Source organism: Polyergus mexicanus, unplaced genomic scaffold, assembly GCF_030449975.1.
Source record: "Polyergus mexicanus isolate NDT 795.1 unplaced genomic scaffold, iyPolMexi1.0 SCAF_218, whole genome shotgun sequence".
NCBI lineage: Eukaryota > Metazoa > Arthropoda > Insecta > Hymenoptera > Formicidae > Polyergus > Polyergus mexicanus.
In genome coordinates this window covers 1-17,197 of record NW_027223538.1, presented here as the reverse complement: position 1 = coordinate 17,197, position 17,197 = coordinate 1, and the positions used below count along the sequence as shown (strand labels likewise).

The window sequence follows — 17,197 nt, the reverse complement described above, 5'->3', positions numbered from 1 at the left end:
CGTGAAAACGGAGAAAAAAGAAGGGACTAGTTGGCAGGAGGCAAAGGAGAGGATACTAGGAGAAGAAGGAGAAGGAGAGGAATGAATGAGGGAGATAGAGGAAACGAGAGAAAGGGAGGGAGGAAAGAGAAAGGGAAAAGAACAGCGGAAACGGAGGTCCAAAATAGGCTAAGTTAGACTAAGTTAAGTTAAGTTCGCGGAGTTAGGATGTAAGTAGGATAGGATAAGAATAAGTAAAGTACACAAGTTAAGGGCCAAGAGCGAAAAGAGGGATAGAAAGCGTGTGTGTGTGTGTGTGTGTGTACAAAACGTTAAATATAAGTGTATAAAGTAAGATGTAGATATGGAGGAAGATTTGTAACCCCATAGGGAATCAATAAAGAATATCAATCAATCAATATAATATGTATACATATACATATACAGAGTATAGTAGGGCGCCCATGTCAACAGTTTTTTGAGGAAACAACACATTTTCGTGAAAAATGTTTCACGTAAAAGTTAATTAGTTAAAATAGAGCTCTTAAGTGACGCATTATACAGAGTGTTCTAGACCACCCGTACTCTTTTCTTTCAAAAACTAACTATTTTAGAGAAAAACGTTTTCAACAAAAATTGTATAGTTTTAAGGGAAACATAAGATAGTGTCACTGATTTGACCTTGGATGGCATCGTTAAGGTTAAGTCAAGGACTTCTTTAATTTCTTAAATGAAACCCCCTATTTTTTATTGCATGTTCTTATAGCTTATCTCGAGAGCTTTCCAAAACACTATAATAAAGTATTTTTTCATTAAGTACTTTCTCAGTTATTTTATATTTTAATCTGACATATTTTGATATAAAAAATTAAATATTTTGTAAAATATTTAGTTTTCGATAATCTTACCGTAATACTTTTATGTACAGAATAATGAGACAAAAAAACAAATAATTGTTTAAAAAAATACATTGTAAATAATTTTCTTAAAAACAATTATTTTTTTATACTAATTGATTTGTCTCATTATTGTACATAAAAATATTACGGTAAAATGATCGAAAACTAAATATTTTACGAGAAATTTAATGTTTTATATCAAAATATGTCAGATTAAAATATAAAATAACTCAAAAAATACTTAATGAAAAAATACTTTATTATAGTGTTTTGGAAAGCTCTCGAGGTAAGCTACAAGAATATGTTATGAAAAATACGGAGTTTTGTTTAAAAAATTCAAAGTGATGTTTATATAACCTTGACGGTGCTATTCAAGGTCATACTAATATTATTATATAATGCGCGACTTAGAGCTCTACAACTTTTGCATGAAACATTTTTTACGAAAATGCGTTGTTTCCTCAAAAAACTGGTGATACGGGCGCTCTGTTACACCCTGTATATACAGGGTGCTTTAAAAAGGTACGGTCAAAATTTAGGGAGATATTCCTCACACCTAAAGAATAAAAAAATGTTATATGAACATGAGTGCGAAAACGCTTTTTTTAGGAGTTAGAGTTTCTTTTTTGTATCCGACGTTACGGTTAAATGAAGTAGTGACCTTATCTGCTAGGCAAAAATCAGAAAAATATTGACCTTTAATGTTATGGTTTATTTAGTTACACCTAGACAATAGTAGCGGCTAAATAACAATATGCGCAATTACAATAAACCTTGTTTCACATACGATTGATAGAATTGAACTGAAATGTGATCACAATTTTCTGCCGATTTCAAGGGATGCCTATTGTTATGCAGCCACTATTGTCTAAATGTAAACAAGTAACCATAACATTAAAGATCAATATCTTTCTGATTTCTGGCAGGCAGATAAGATCATTACCTCATTTAGCCGTAATGTCGCATACTCAAAAAAGAAGCTCTAACTTCTGAAAAAAGCGTTCCCCATCCATATTTATATAACATTTTTTCATCCTTTAGATATGAGGAATATCTCCCTAAATTTTGGCCGTCCCTTTTTAGAGCACCCTGTATATACGGAATGTCTTACAATTTCCGTACAATATTTTAATAGCGTATTCTAGAGGCAAAATAAAGTAAAAATTCTTAATACAAAAATATGAAGCCTAGTTTTTGAGTTATAAGTGATCAAAGTTTGCCAATAATATTGCGTAGAATTTGCGCTCTCAGGCTTGTAACTGCATTTAGACACATACTGATTTGTTATCTGTTATTGCTGACAGATAAAATAAATAAATTGATTTCCACAAAATTTCTCTACGCGATCAAAACAAAAATAAACTTCGTTTCTTAAATATGTGAAAATATTAAGTTTATATTTCTATTTAAATATAATAATTAATCAATCATTTAAATTGTTCTCTAAGAAAAAATTAAATATTTTATATACAACATTTATAGTTTGTTAATATCAGTTGACCGCCGTACGTGATATTCATACACATAAAAAAACAATAAAATCAGCTGTGCAGTAAAAATCAATATTACCTGATTTGTAAAATCAATAACAGATAACAAATTGGTCTGCGTGTATGTATAGTTACGGATCTGAGCGCGCGAGTTCTGCGCGATAACATTGGCAAACTTTGATTGCTTATAACTCAAAAACTATTGCAGCCTCAAAATTTTTGTATTAAAATTTTTGACTCGATTTTATCTCCACACACACGTTTATATCAATACCAAGTTTGTTTATCCATCTACGGATAAGAAAACTGAGACAAAACATTCTTCTATTAATGCCATATTCTGTAAAATATATAAATATCATGTCATGTAAAAAATAAAAAGAAGAATAAAATATGCCAATAAATTGCTTGATAAAATGAGAAATAGAAAAAATACCTGAGCTTTATTCTGCACTTCATGACCACTTCTCCACGTATTAATGGCTGGTTGTCGTGGACCACGCTTGTCCAACAATAGTTCACTCGGGCATTTTTCGAAGATAAGTACACGCTCTGCTACAGAACCTCTAGTAAGGAATGGTCTGACCGGATTGTTGCCTGTTCCAATTGCCGCAGCTGCTCTTATATGTTGTTTTTGCTGATTAGTCAATTCCGGGTGAGGTACAGTCTGTTCTAAACGCGGTCGTGGAGAAGAAATCCTCGGCCCCCATTTGGATGCTACTAAATCCGTATCTTTAATATCTTTATCTTTTCGTATCTCCATTTCGAATTTTGTTCTCGCGCTAGAGACCAATTGTTCTGTGGTGGAATGATACGAATGGCTGGAAGCTCGCTGTTCTTCAAGCCGCTGTTGGGTAGGCGGATTCTCTTGAGCTGCTTTATATCTAATCTTAGCATAGTCCACTATCGACATAACGGACAGATCATCTTTATTAAGCGATTTTGACTCATTCATTAACGGATTATGACCAGTGGATACGGCGGCAACAGCGGTAGCGTTGCTGATATTAACTGCAGTAGCTATTAAACCAGATGCTGCCGAGTTAGACGTTGCCGAGCTAGGTACTGCCGAACTAACTGCATGATGAATATGGCTTCCGATAATAATAGGCTTGACAGGTTCAATCTTCGGTTTTTCCCTCTTAATAACCGGTTTTTTACGTTCAGATATCATTATCCTTTGTGATTCTTCGGTAATAACATCGCCTGTTTTTAAAGCATTTATTAATCTTTCTTCTTCCCGCGCGACTTCATCGATATACGCGCACCGCGAGTTCGTTTTTATCGCGACCGATTTTTTCTCGTCTTTCACTGGCAATATTCTCGCAATATCTCCTTGTTGAGATGTCTTAGCTGATATGTGAGATACATCTATGATTCTTCTAGCATCATTTAATTTGTTTTTTAGCGGCCACGTTGTTAAACCTGAACTTGTTGAATGCATTGAATCGATATTTAATGAGGAACTAGTGGACGATGACGCGATTAATATACTAGTAGGCCTCTTCTGTGTTGCTCTCTTGGAAGATGTCAGATCTACTGGGAAAGTGGTTTCAATCGTTTCTAGAAAAACTTCGCAATGATGAGAACCAAGCGTCTTCGTAAAGATCTGAGGTTTTACTATTTGCGACGATTTGTTCGAAAACGGTGAAGACAACAAAACGCTCCTTAATTTCTTCGAGTTATTGATCGGAGTTATATTGTTCTTCGTGGAAGCTGCTATCTGCTGTTGTTGTACAGAATTTTTCTCAAACTTCTGCAGAGCGAATTGTATGGAAGACGGCAATGGCTTCGATGGCGATTTCTGTTTGGAAGCGGCTATCCTAGCTTTATCCTCTACTACAAAATTGTTGACTAATTTTTCAAGGTTGCCATTGTCCAAATTCGGCGTTTGAGTTAATATATCTTCTGCTGTCGAGGAAGAACATTCAAGCGATGGCGACAGCAATATCTTGCCCCCAACATTATTCCCAATAGTGGTTAAATTGCAAGGTGTTAATGCACTGCCAAATTTGTCAACAGCGATATTGTTACTATGACAAGTTAAGATTTCTGTAGGTGCTAACCCGCGACTTTTCCATGTTTGATAAATTGCTTCCGCATGATCGCTAATCTGCTTGGCAATAACGGCAATATCCTCCTCACCAGAAGGGGTTGTATCAGCAGGGAATTTTTGACGAAGATCATGCTTAGCTGTAGCAGCCATCTCATAGAAACGCTGTCGTTTACGCAATTGCGGATGATGATCAAGTAGAAAATTTATTGCTTGGAAGCTAAACTCGGCGGACTGATCTAATACCAATTCGACTAATTCAGAACTGTCATGAACTGGTACGATATTAATTGGAATCGCGTAACCAAAATGAATTGTTTGACAGTCCACTCGATCGTGTTTTGAACGCGATTCGTTTATCAAACAAGCATTTAAATCCGGACAGTGCACTGTCCTGCTTGGACGCGGATCGACAATCGCTGGTATAAAGAGATCGCGTCGGGTTGCATAGACCCGGCAACCCTTAGACAATGACGATGATCGACACTGTTCTGCCGTTTCAGCCAACAGCAACGAAGATGTCCTTAAAGATCGTTGAGATGTTATTGCTATTGCTGTCATATCTCAGGCCGGTTGGCCTAAAATTCTCGTTTTCCTTAATTGCCAAGTTATCCTATAACTTTCCTTAGTATAACACGTCATCGCTTCTTCTTTTCACTTCCTTTCCTTTTTCACTTTTGTGTCTTTCTTGCCAGAGTACGAAATTATTAAAATTATTATTTAAAAATTATTTAAAAATTATTAATAGCTTAACAATTAATAACACAGTTAAAACAACATCTGAATTCAGCCTGTAATTGGCGGATGAGTGATCTGAAAAAATTATAAATCAAGTTCAATAAGAGAGAGAAAGAGAGAGAGAGAGAGAGAGAGAATTTATTCACAAAAAAATGAAATTTTTTTGGAAGTCAAAACAAGAATTATGCATATTTTTTGCTATAAACTGAAATTGATGTATTTATTTCAATGTATGTACATATAAATCTGTAATCATATAATTAAAAATAAGAAATGAAAAAGTTATCAATAAATAAAATTAAAAGTAAATGTCCGGAGTCAATCGCACTACTCGTCGTGTGCAGGTAGAGCAAATAAAACCGAAAAGAAAAGTTCTTTACCATTTTCCGATTTTCGAATAATTATCGAGAAATTAATTAAAATAAATCGACCAATTCGCACGAGTATAAGCTTACGACGAGAAAGGACAGAGCACAGTATAATACAATAGCGCAACTCTGCTTATTTTGTGAAGCCAAGCTGTCCACGGTCATGCACGAGTTTGGACAAGTGACGATAGCGCCCTCTGCACCATTTTAAATAGGTCATCATATACAGGGTGACCCATTTTAACTTAGGCAGCCAAATAACTCGAAAAATAAGCACACTACGAAAAAATGTTTAGAATCAAAATTTTGTCATTTCGAGGGGGACGTACAATGACGTTAAAATGAGCCCCCCCACCCCTTCCCCTGGGCGGTGAGGGGGGGCTCATTTTAACGTCATTGTACGTCCCCCTCGAAATGACAAAATTTTGATTCTAAACATTTTTTCGTAGTGTGCTTATTTTTCGAGTTATTTGGCTGCCTAAGTTAAAATGGGTCACCCTGTATACCAATATTTATAAAATCCTCGATTTAATAAAAATAATGCAATATTTATACACGATAATAACAGGAAAGTGTAACACAATTCTAAATATTCTTATACCGGAACAAAATTTCAATAATTAATCTTTTTGAATAGAATGTATGAGATAAATAATTTTTTAATTTTATATTAATAAAGTTCTCTTTAGACAATTTATAACTCGCGATCAATCTCGAAACAAAATTTCTATTTATAATTTTACATATCATGCGATATAAAGAAAATATTCTAAGAAATAAAATAGCATGTAAAAAAATATATATTAAATACACAGATAAAATGAACACCTATAATTATAAGATAATTATAGATCTGTCTTAAATCTTGTTTTGTAAATAATAAATAATTTAAAACAAACCGAAATATTTATAAAAAATTTCCCGGGAAGAAAAGTCCATATGTATAATCATATAGCGTTTTCAAATGTAGCAGGTTTAATCGCTCTGAGAACGATTAATGATGTCACTGCATCGTCTCTGCCAATAAAAGACTTGAATTCATAATACAATATAGTGATTAATTGATCCGGATTGGATTAACTCGTTCATTCGAAAACGCTAATATATAAATATATAGAATTACATGTAAAATATGTTCATATACAGGGTGTCCCGCAACGTGATGTCCACACTGAAACTGTGTATTCTTTTTGTCATTCTAAGTCAAAAAGTCTTAATACACATATGCCCTAAAGTCGATTGTTTCAAAGTTATAGCGAAAAAACAAAATTGCATTATATAAGAACAATATTATTTATTAAAGATAATATTGTTTATTGATAATTAAACACTAATTAAACGATAATTAAACAATAATTTACTTTATAAACTACTTTATAAATTGTATAAAGTGACCACCATTTTGGTCTACACACACTTCTGCTCTTTGAATTATTGATGTTGTAGAACGCAAAAGAAATTCCGCATCGTTACATATATTATTACGAGCGTCTGTTATTTTATTTAATAATTGCTGCCGATTGACTGGCTTATCCGCATAGACTGAAGATTTCATGTGCCCCCACAAAAATAATCTAGAGGAGATAGATCGAGAGATCTTGCAGACCAATTTATTGGACCTTCCCGGCCAATCCAGCACTCAGGAAATTTTTTATTTAGATATCTCGTAACAATTCTGCTAAAGTGAGGTAGTGCTCCATCTTGTTGAAACCACATTTGTGTTTTAATGTTTAAAGGCAGATCTTCAAGAAGTTCGGGCAATTGTTCTTGTAATAAATGCAAGTATCGTTCAGCATTTAAATGATCTTCAATAATGATAGGCCCTATTAGACGATTACCGATTATACCGCACCAGATATTCACTGAAAATCGATTTTGAAAAAGTGTTTCAGTAATAGCATGAGGATTTTCTTCTCGTAGTGACCAAATGTGTAAGTTTCTATTATTTGTAATGCCGTCTCTCATAAAAGTAGCTTCGTTGGTAAAGAAAATTTTTGTATGTATTATATTTGCCGATTTCTTAAAAGCCAGTGACAAAAATTGATGCGTGCAGGATAATCATTTGAAGAGCTTGAACATTCATAAAATGAAATGGGTATAAATCATAATCACGCAGTATTTTCTAAATTGTCGTTTTAGAGACGTTAGTTTGCGCCAAAAATCTTCTGATACTAATAGTAGGAATCCTGTCCACCGTTGCTAGTATCGCATCTTCAACTTGGCGATGTCGCCTTAATAGTCTCTCAAGATTTTTATTTGGGATCTTATCAGTAAATTTAATGCTTCGGTGGACATTGCTAAAAACTCTTCGATCTGGTACTCTGCGATTAGGAAACCATCGATGATATTCTGTTACTGCTGCACGTGCGTTACCATTACAGAAACCATAAATAAAATGAATATCGGAATATTCTTCATAAAATGAACTCATAATGTACTCATGGAAAATGTACTCATGATTGATAGGTAAAAGAAATTTCTGAGCTATGTTTATGCGGTGTTTTCACTCAAAACGACAGTCAATTTATTAATATTATCTTGTGTGGCAAGTGTGGAAAACAATGAATTATGTATGAAGTTGCCGCATTCATTTCAACTTATGCGGCAACTTCATGCGCGACGTAGTTCGTTGTCTTCTGCACATGCCATACATACAATATTTTTTGTAATGCCTGTTATTTCCGCACTACTAGTACGGTAAGGTAAGTCATAAAAGTGCTTTTCTCGCATTAATGTGAGAAATAACTATTTTTGCATTTTTTCACTATAACTTCGAAACAAGCGACTTTAGGGCATATGTGTATTAAAACTTTTTGACTTAGAATGACACAAAGAATACACAGTTTCAGTGTGGACATAACATTGCGGGACACCCTGTATATGTAATATATGTTCTTCTCTTGTATAATTTCTGTTCATATATATACAGAAAAAATAATAAAAAAAAGAAGTAAAAAATAATTAAAAGAATAATTTTCATATTGTTTTTTTAAAATGAGATTTAAATAAAATATTATAGTATATATAATAAATGTATATATATGCAAAAATTTTTCCCATTTCTTTAAATCTCCCTCTTTAAAAAAAAAATTCGAAAATTTTTCTTGTTTTTTTCTGTATATATGGAGAGATTATACAAAAGAAAGGAAATATATATAAAATATTGACTTATAAAGAGGAATATTAGCTTCAGGTTTCCAAAAATATTGATACAGTTGACCGTAACAACTTTGCTTCACCAATATCAAAAGTGCCGATACAAAGTTGCGCTACTGTATTATACTGTGCCCAGAAACAATCCAAACGTTTGCGGTCTAGGCGCGTGACGAAATTTTGGGAGAAGGCTCTACAACTGATAACAGTTATGTACGAGCGGTACATAACGGTGGATTCTCGCATCCTAGCAATCACACATCAATGGGTTGTCCTTTTTTATTGCGCGCTTATACTCACACAAATTGGTCGATTTTTAAAATTAAGCTCTCAATAATTATTACGAAAATCGCAAAATGGTAAAGGACTTTTCTTCTCGGTTTCATCTATTCTACCTGTATACGAGATACGGTTAATAGGGGATATTCTGTATATATATGTTATATCAAAATTATACATTCTATATAATATAAATGATTTCGGCATAATTAGATAATTAATAAAATAATTAAATTTTAATAATTAATTTAATAATTAATATTTTGGATCATCTGTTGGAATTATATATCAGAAATTAAGTTCATAAAAATAAATATAACAAATTTCTAATCTTGTTAGCCGTGCTTTGCAGTCTTTATATGTATTTGCTCGTAAGAAAAACTTAAATACAAGATATAGTGACTGACAAAAAAAAAGAGACCACTGCTATTTTGCAAGTTTGTGTTCCAAATATTATAAAAAAATAAAAAGAATTTCTATATTTTTTTCGCTAAGATAATTTCTTATTGATTTAATTTTAGCTTTTAGAAAAGATTTTTCTTATTATTTTCTTTAGATTTATTTTTTTCTAATTTTTTCAAAAATGCTTCGCTTGAGAGTAGAACAAAAAAAAAGAAACCACTCCCTCAGTTAAAAATGCCGCTTATTGAAGTATTATATCTTGTCACCGAATAAAGTTATACTGTGTTTTGTTTTGTTTATTATGTGGTCTTATAGTGCGGATTTCATTCACTGACTATTTCTCAACCAAGAAAGTTCGTCTGTGAAGATGACTAAAAAACAAACTTGTACACAAATCCGAAAATTAATTATAAAAAATATTCAAAAAGGTTCTTCGCAAAGATAAGTAGCAGCAAAATTCGAAATAAGCAAGACCTAAGTGCAAAAGCTATGGAAAAAATTTCGGGAATCTAGTTCTGTTGTGGACAGAGCAGAAAGAGGAAGAAATCGAGCAATTACCGATCGGGAAGACTCACGTATTGTACGAGAAATTAAAAAAAAATCTATGTTTAACGGTACGGGCCATTCAAGAGAACCTCCATTTAAAGGTATCATATAAAACAATACGTGAAGACTCCGGGAAGCAAACTTGCATAGCTGATTTACAAGAAAGTGGCCCTTTATCAATAAGCGAAACAAAATTAAGCATCTGAAGTTTGCAAAAAAATATGCAGAAATGCTGATTGACTTTTGGAAAAAGATTCTATGATCTGACGAGAGTAAATTTGAACTATTCAAACGAAAAACAAGGTTCAGAGTATAGAGAAAAAGTGGAAAAGAGTATCAAGAGCGTCACTTGCAGCAGACTGTATAGCATGGAGGAGGCAACATTATTATTTGGGATTGCTTTGCTTGGTCAAGAGTAGGGAATTTAGTCAAAATCAATGGAATATTGATGGCACATACGTATATTGACATCCTCTGCGAAAATCTGAAGACATCATTGCTTCGAACCGGGTTGGAAGACGATTTCGTTTTTCAGCAGGACAACGATCCGAAACGTACGGCAAAAAGTACTCAGGCATTCTTCAAATCGAATGAAATAAAACTTCTTGATTGGTCTCCACAATCACCCGACCTAAATCCCATAGAAAATCTATAGTTAATTTTAGATGAAAAGATCGATAAAACTGGGATAATCGACAAGAAAAATTATTTCGTGGCGCTTAGAAGAACTTGGGAAGAACTAGACGAGAAATATCTTCAAAATCTCGTGCAGAGTATGCCAAGATGACTCCAAACAATGATCAAGGCGAAAGAAGATTGCACCAAATATTAACTGTAGTTTTTTTTTCTGATCTTTCTTTTTAAAAATTAAATGCGGTTTCTTTTTTTGTCCTAATGTTAAACGGAACACTTCTTGAAAAAAAAACGAAAAGAAATTATTCTGAAGAAAGTATTGTATTATGTTTTTGTTCTATGAATATTAGAATTAAGTTAATAATGAATTATTTGAGCCAAAAATATTCAAAATTTTTTCATTTTTTTTGTAGTTTTTAGAGACAAAAACTTACAAAATGAAAGATGGTCTCTTTTTTTATCAGTCGCTGTATATATGTTGTATAACAGTAAACGAAAAAATACTATAACTCGATATAACATATTTTATTATATCGTTATGTTTTTGCTATTATTTTATGACAACAGACCATGCTGCGTTTCTGCTATGCAATACTAATTGTAAGTGAGGAAATTGACAGATAAGAGGCAAAGCACGTTTATCGATACACAAACTTTTTCTTGTTAAGTTTTAGTGACACGTATGTTAAAAATGTATGTTTCGGACCATTTTTGATCCAACATTGATAACAAAATATAAAAATCAATTTTGTATTACATAAAAATTTGCGCATCAATAACCGCATCTTAGCTCTTATCTGCCAATTTTATCACTTAATATTGTTAGTACTCTGAGTCTACTGTTATTATTATTTCTGTTGTGTTATGAAGCGCGGACTTTTCTGCTGTATTTCTGCTGCCATTATTAAAAGCAGCAAATTATGGTCGCTATTCTATATACGGCTACCGATGTAGGCTCTGTACGTGTCGTTGCGCATTTTTGATATGTCAAAAAATATGCATAACGACGCTTACAGAGCCTATAGCTATCTGTAATCGTATATAGAATAGCGCCCTATGTTTGGTCTACATATAGGAGAGGCTTCGTTTATCTACATTCCCGATTACCAACGGCTTCGTTTGCCCACAACATTTTGCCGATATTTTCGATTGTCAGATTGACAGATTCCTTAGAACATTTCAAGATGAAAATTCTAATACAAAAATATCGAGGTTATAATAGTTTTTAAGCGGGATTATATTTTACGAATAACAGGACTAAGATTTTACGCGCTTAGGCACGGCGAAATGACAAGTGAAAAAAATGCTTCTATAAATAAAGCGCCTTTTTTATGATATTATGATTATCGTATAAATTTACAATAGCATTGTCATTATATGTTTCCCGCTTCTCTATGCATTGCTACACTCTTGTTACAAATAATGGATGCAAGAACGAAAGGCATCTCAAAAATGATTCAAGTAAAAATTTGCGATATGTTTCAACTTCAGCTGTCAAAGTAATCAATCAATTGTTGAGCATCGTCTTATCAACATACGACATTGATTTATTGGTTCTAGAAATAAAAATCAATCACGTTCAATTGCTATTCAACGGTTGTGTCTTCTGAATTCATTCAATGTTATCATGAAGCTGTTTACTATTTCGCCGTGCCTGAGCGCGCGAAATCTTAGCCCTGTCATTCATAAAATATAATCGCTTCGCGTTTAAAAACTATTATAGCCTCGATATTTTTGTATTAAGACTTTCGTCTTGAAATGTTCTAAGGAATCTGCCATTATAAAGAAATATGGTAGTTTTAGGACACCTTGTATAAACATACTAATTGACTTATTATTTAAGAAACTACAAGATATCGACAAATTTAATTTAAGTTTCATTTATATAATTATTCGTTTGTAAATAATGTTGCACAAACACCAAAATTAACCTATACAAATAGAATTTTTTATAATTATTATTTTTTACAAATGATTCCTACATATTTCAAATTTCAAGAAATCGCGCTTGGTATATTAAATATAAAATAATGATATATTGTTTTACTGAATTTTAGCAGGTTTAATTGTGTTATTTATTACTTGCTACAAACTCTGCATTGTAATTATAATAAACAATACTCTCACTACTACTTTTTCGCAATCTCCACTTATCCCCCGTATGTACGCACGAATTGTTCAATATCCTAAATATATTGGAATATAAATTCGATTATCATATTGAGAAAAAAAAATTTGTCTGAGTCGCAAATTAGAATTATTTCTTATTCACTTGATATAAATAACAATTTGATTCTTTACCACTAATGAATAATAAATCAAATGATGAAATTTTACCTCAAGATAGCTGAAAAATATTTGATATAACACATAAACTAGAAATATTTTAGAAAAAGAAATACATAAATATATATTATAAAAAATTTTAGTATGCCGTTGAATAATATGAAACTAAGCAAATATTAAAAAAAAGAGCTAGAAACCTTTTTAAAGTTACCATCACTTTTTCACGATCCAAAAATTCTATTAATAATTATATTTACATTCACAATAATTCTACAATTTTTTATAGATTTCACAAATAATTATATTGTCTTAATTTAAAAATTGAGATATCCGCTATCGCGACACACGACGCGAGTTAATGTGCGGGAACATTGTAAATAAGCCAAGTCACAAATAAAGCTGATATTTATCTATTTATTTAACGTGAAAAGTGTCTGAATTATTTAATTAAAGTACGTGTAGTTCTCGGGCGGAGCCCGAATTCCTAAATTCCTTCCGGCAAACGATCCCAACTACCGTGCTTCTCCCGGAGGCACAACAATATAAAATTGATTATATATACAATATATATATATACACATGCATACATGCATACATACATACATACATACAAACATACATACATACATACATACATACATACATACATACATACATACATACATACGGTACATACATACATATACATATACATACCAGGTATATAAATATGAAATCGGAATTTTTGTATAGAAAATACACGTTTATTGTATGAAAATGATAAAAAATATTGTATTCGAAGTATTGCCCATTGCTAGCTATACATTTTTCCCATCTCTCTGACAATTTGTGGATGCCACGCCAAAAAAACTGTCGCTCCTTTTGAGGCAAACCAGTCATCGAGCCATTTTCGTAAAAAGTGAAGCGTTGCTCAGCAAGTGCGTGTCCCATCGATGCAAATAAGTAGTAATTGGATGGAGCCAAGTCTGGTGAGTAAGCCGCATGCGAAAGTATTTCCCAACTAAACGCCTCAATCGTTTCCTTGACTGGTTTTGCTGTGTGTGATGGTGCATTATCATGAAGCAAAATCACTTTGTGTTGCCTTTTTTGATATTCTGGTCGTTTTTCACGCAAAGCTTGATTCAAATCGAGTTGTTGTTGCGTTTGAACGTCATCCTCATCCAACAATGTTTGCAATTCGCTGTCTTCAAACTTTTTCGGTGGTCTTCCACGTTCTTCGTTTCTCACGTCAAAATCGCCACTTTTGAATTTTTTAAACCACTCAAAGCACCGTGATTTACCAAGAGCATGCTCACCGTAAGCTTCGACAAGCATTCGATGCGATTCTGCAGCAGTTTTCTTCAAATGGTAACGGAAAATCAATGCTGTCCGCAAATCGTAGTTTCCAGGCACAAAATTCGACATGTTCAACGCTATTAAAAACTATGCTGTTGTATGAAACTTGTATTGTTGTGAATTGAAAATCTTTATCAGATGTCAAAACAAGAAAATGGCGCCAATGACGCGGTTTGACGGTAACTACATTGACAGCTAGGGCCATTAATGGGCAAATTCCGGTTTCATATTTATATACCTGGTACATACAGTACATACATACATACATACGGTACATACGTACATACATACGGTACATACGTACATACATATGGTACATACGTACATACATACGGTACATACGTACATACATACGGTACATACGTACATACATACGGTACATACATACATACATACGGTACATATGGTACATACATACATACGGTACATACGGTACATACGTACATACGTACATACGGGACATACGGTACATACGTACATACGTACATACGGGACATACGTACATACGTACATATATATATACTATGATAAAATCAAAAGAGATAATATATGAGCAATATTATAGATTTGTATTCAAAATATTTATGCAACACAAACAGATATCTCTGTAAAGTCGTTGCTTCTACGAGATGATAGAATAGAAATAGAGTAGAAATTCAACATATTTTCTGTCTGTACATATTTAACACAATGCGAAAAGCTTATATTTTATTGTTCTTTCCAAAGTATGGACATATCCTTGACTCCATTACTCTACATAATGACATCGGTAATATAACTATAAAGCGTTGGTAATATACCGACACTTTTAGTTACACTTAGATGAGGGCGTTCACCCGTCGAAGTCCCGTCGCTCCAGCATCCTCTTAAGGATCAATGAATTAAAGCAATGCAAGAGGAAATAACATCTTTACAAAAGAATTAGACATGGGAATTATCCGAATTGCCGTGTGAGGCAATTGTGTAGGCAGACGATTGGCTGTAAATGGATTTACAAGGTGAAACGTGAAGCAGATGACAGTATTCGTCGCTTCAAAACTCGATTGGTTGCACAAAGATATTCACAGAAATTCAGTGAAGATTATGACCAAGTCTTTGCGCCCGTCATGAAGCATTCAACGTTTTGCGTGTTATTCGCATTAGTTGCAAGAAATGATATGGAAGATACCACATGGATGCCAAAACAGCGTTTTTAAATGGAGCGATAGACGAGGTAATATTTATGAAACAATCTCCTTGATTCGTTGTTAAAGATAAGTTAAAGATGGTATGCTGATTGAAGAAAAGTCTATATGGATTAAAACAGTCGGCTAGATCCAAACGTTACATGCAACACTTTTATCATTAGATTTTATGCAAGGTATGGCAGGTCATTGTTTTTATCGGAAAAAATATGAAAATGATTGGTGCTACATCCTTATTTACGTCGATGATATAATAATTGCAAGTCGGAAACACGAAATCTTTACAGATGTCGAGTTAATGTTGAAATCAAAGTTTAAGATTGAGAACTTAGGATCGACCAAGGAGTATTTTGGACTAGAAATTACTAAAGATGCACATGGAATATACAAGGTACTAAGTACACAAACTTGAAGGGAATATTCCTTGGCTTATTTTAAGAAAAAAAGATTCTATAAACATGTGTTCTAAACTACTTCGTTTTCAAAATACAGGATGCAAAGTTGTGCAAGGAAAATAAAAATTTCAAAAATGTGGAAAACGTTTAAAGATATTTTATTCAAATTTGGTATGCGTAATTGTAAGATGGAAGTTACATTAAGAGCACCCGTTATCAAACATGCGGTTAGAACACCCGTTAGGTCTAAGATCCGTTCGAGTTCGAGATATGTCGGGCCGACGAGAGCGAATAGGGACACGCCACGAGGCATATCGATAGATATCGAACTATGAGGGAGACGAGAAGTTGAGTATAAAACTGCGTAGCTTAGCGAACAGGAGAGAGATCTGAGAGGAATCTGAAAGTAGTTGTCGAGTTAGTAAAAACGTTAATAGCAAACTCTTAGCGGTTCAGACTGTATTCTTCTTACAATAAATAAAGTGAATCTTTTAAATCTTACAGTAATATTAATGCGATATTATTACATATTTTTTCTTACATATTATTATATACATTATGTGGTTTCTTTTGATTATTACATACATTATTCCGGCGCCTTCCGTGAGTCTTCGTATTGAATCATGAAAAGCTTATCGACGAATTAAATCGGCGTAGACTTCCAACCGAAGGAAGTTACTCAATTTTGACCGCTGGATTATTGCGTCGCGTGCGTGGCGACTGTAAAGGAATTCGACTATCTTTCGCGGAAGGAGCGATCGAGATGTCGGACCACGAGCATCCTCCGGAGAAATCGGCCCGTCCGAACAGTCCGATGGCGGATCGGGGCTCGCATGAGTCGTGATCTCCCCGTACTTCGCGTTCGACCGGACACGAGTCGTCGCGCGAACTACAGGGAAATTCCGCAATGACCGCGTATAATGTCATGCGGAAATGGAACCTTAAATTATCGGGAACTGAAGATGTCGAGACATTTTTAATGCGAATTGAGGAAGGTCGCGATTTAGTGCCGGTAGCGGATGACATTCTCCGTTGTTTCCCATTCTTTTTGTTCGGTATCGCGCTATATTGGTTCCGCGGTAAACGCAATCTATTAATTACGTGGGCGACGTTTTAATCCGCGTGGCGTACGCGTTTCGAGGACCCCGATTTCCAGTTCGCTCTTCGTGATGAAATAATAAGGCAAACTCAAGGGAAACAGGAGTCTGTGGCAGATTATATAACGTATTTATGGGCGATGTTCAATCCACCCTGTGACGCCGAGCAAGTTAGCTACGCGTTCCGCAATTTGTTGCCACGCTTACAGATCGCAATGCGCCGGGATGAGGTGAAGGATCTCGACGTATTGGAGGACATCGCGACTCGCGTGGAGAATAGCCACCTATTAGCATACTGTTATCGCACGCCGCCGACACTCAAAAAATCATTATTCCCTGATTTAGCGTATCGATCTCCGC

At 33.9% G+C, this 17,197-nt stretch overlaps 1 protein-coding gene across 1 annotated transcript; it reads right to left on the bottom strand.

The window, feature by feature from the left end:
• Positions 1–2,627: 2,627 nt before the first annotated feature.
• On the bottom strand, positions 2,628–10,609 carry LOC138944492 (uncharacterized). The gene is made up of 3 exons (XM_070315347.1): positions 10,367–10,609; positions 2,805–5,234; positions 2,628–2,708 (listed from the first exon to the last, which is right to left on the bottom strand). Exons 2-3 carry the CDS (start codon positions 4,980–4,982, stop codon positions 2,652–2,654), a joined length of 2,235 nt encoding a protein of 744 aa, XP_070171448.1. The 5' UTR covers positions 4,983–5,234; positions 10,367–10,609; the 3' UTR covers positions 2,628–2,651.
• Positions 10,610–17,197: the final 6,588 nt, after the last annotated feature.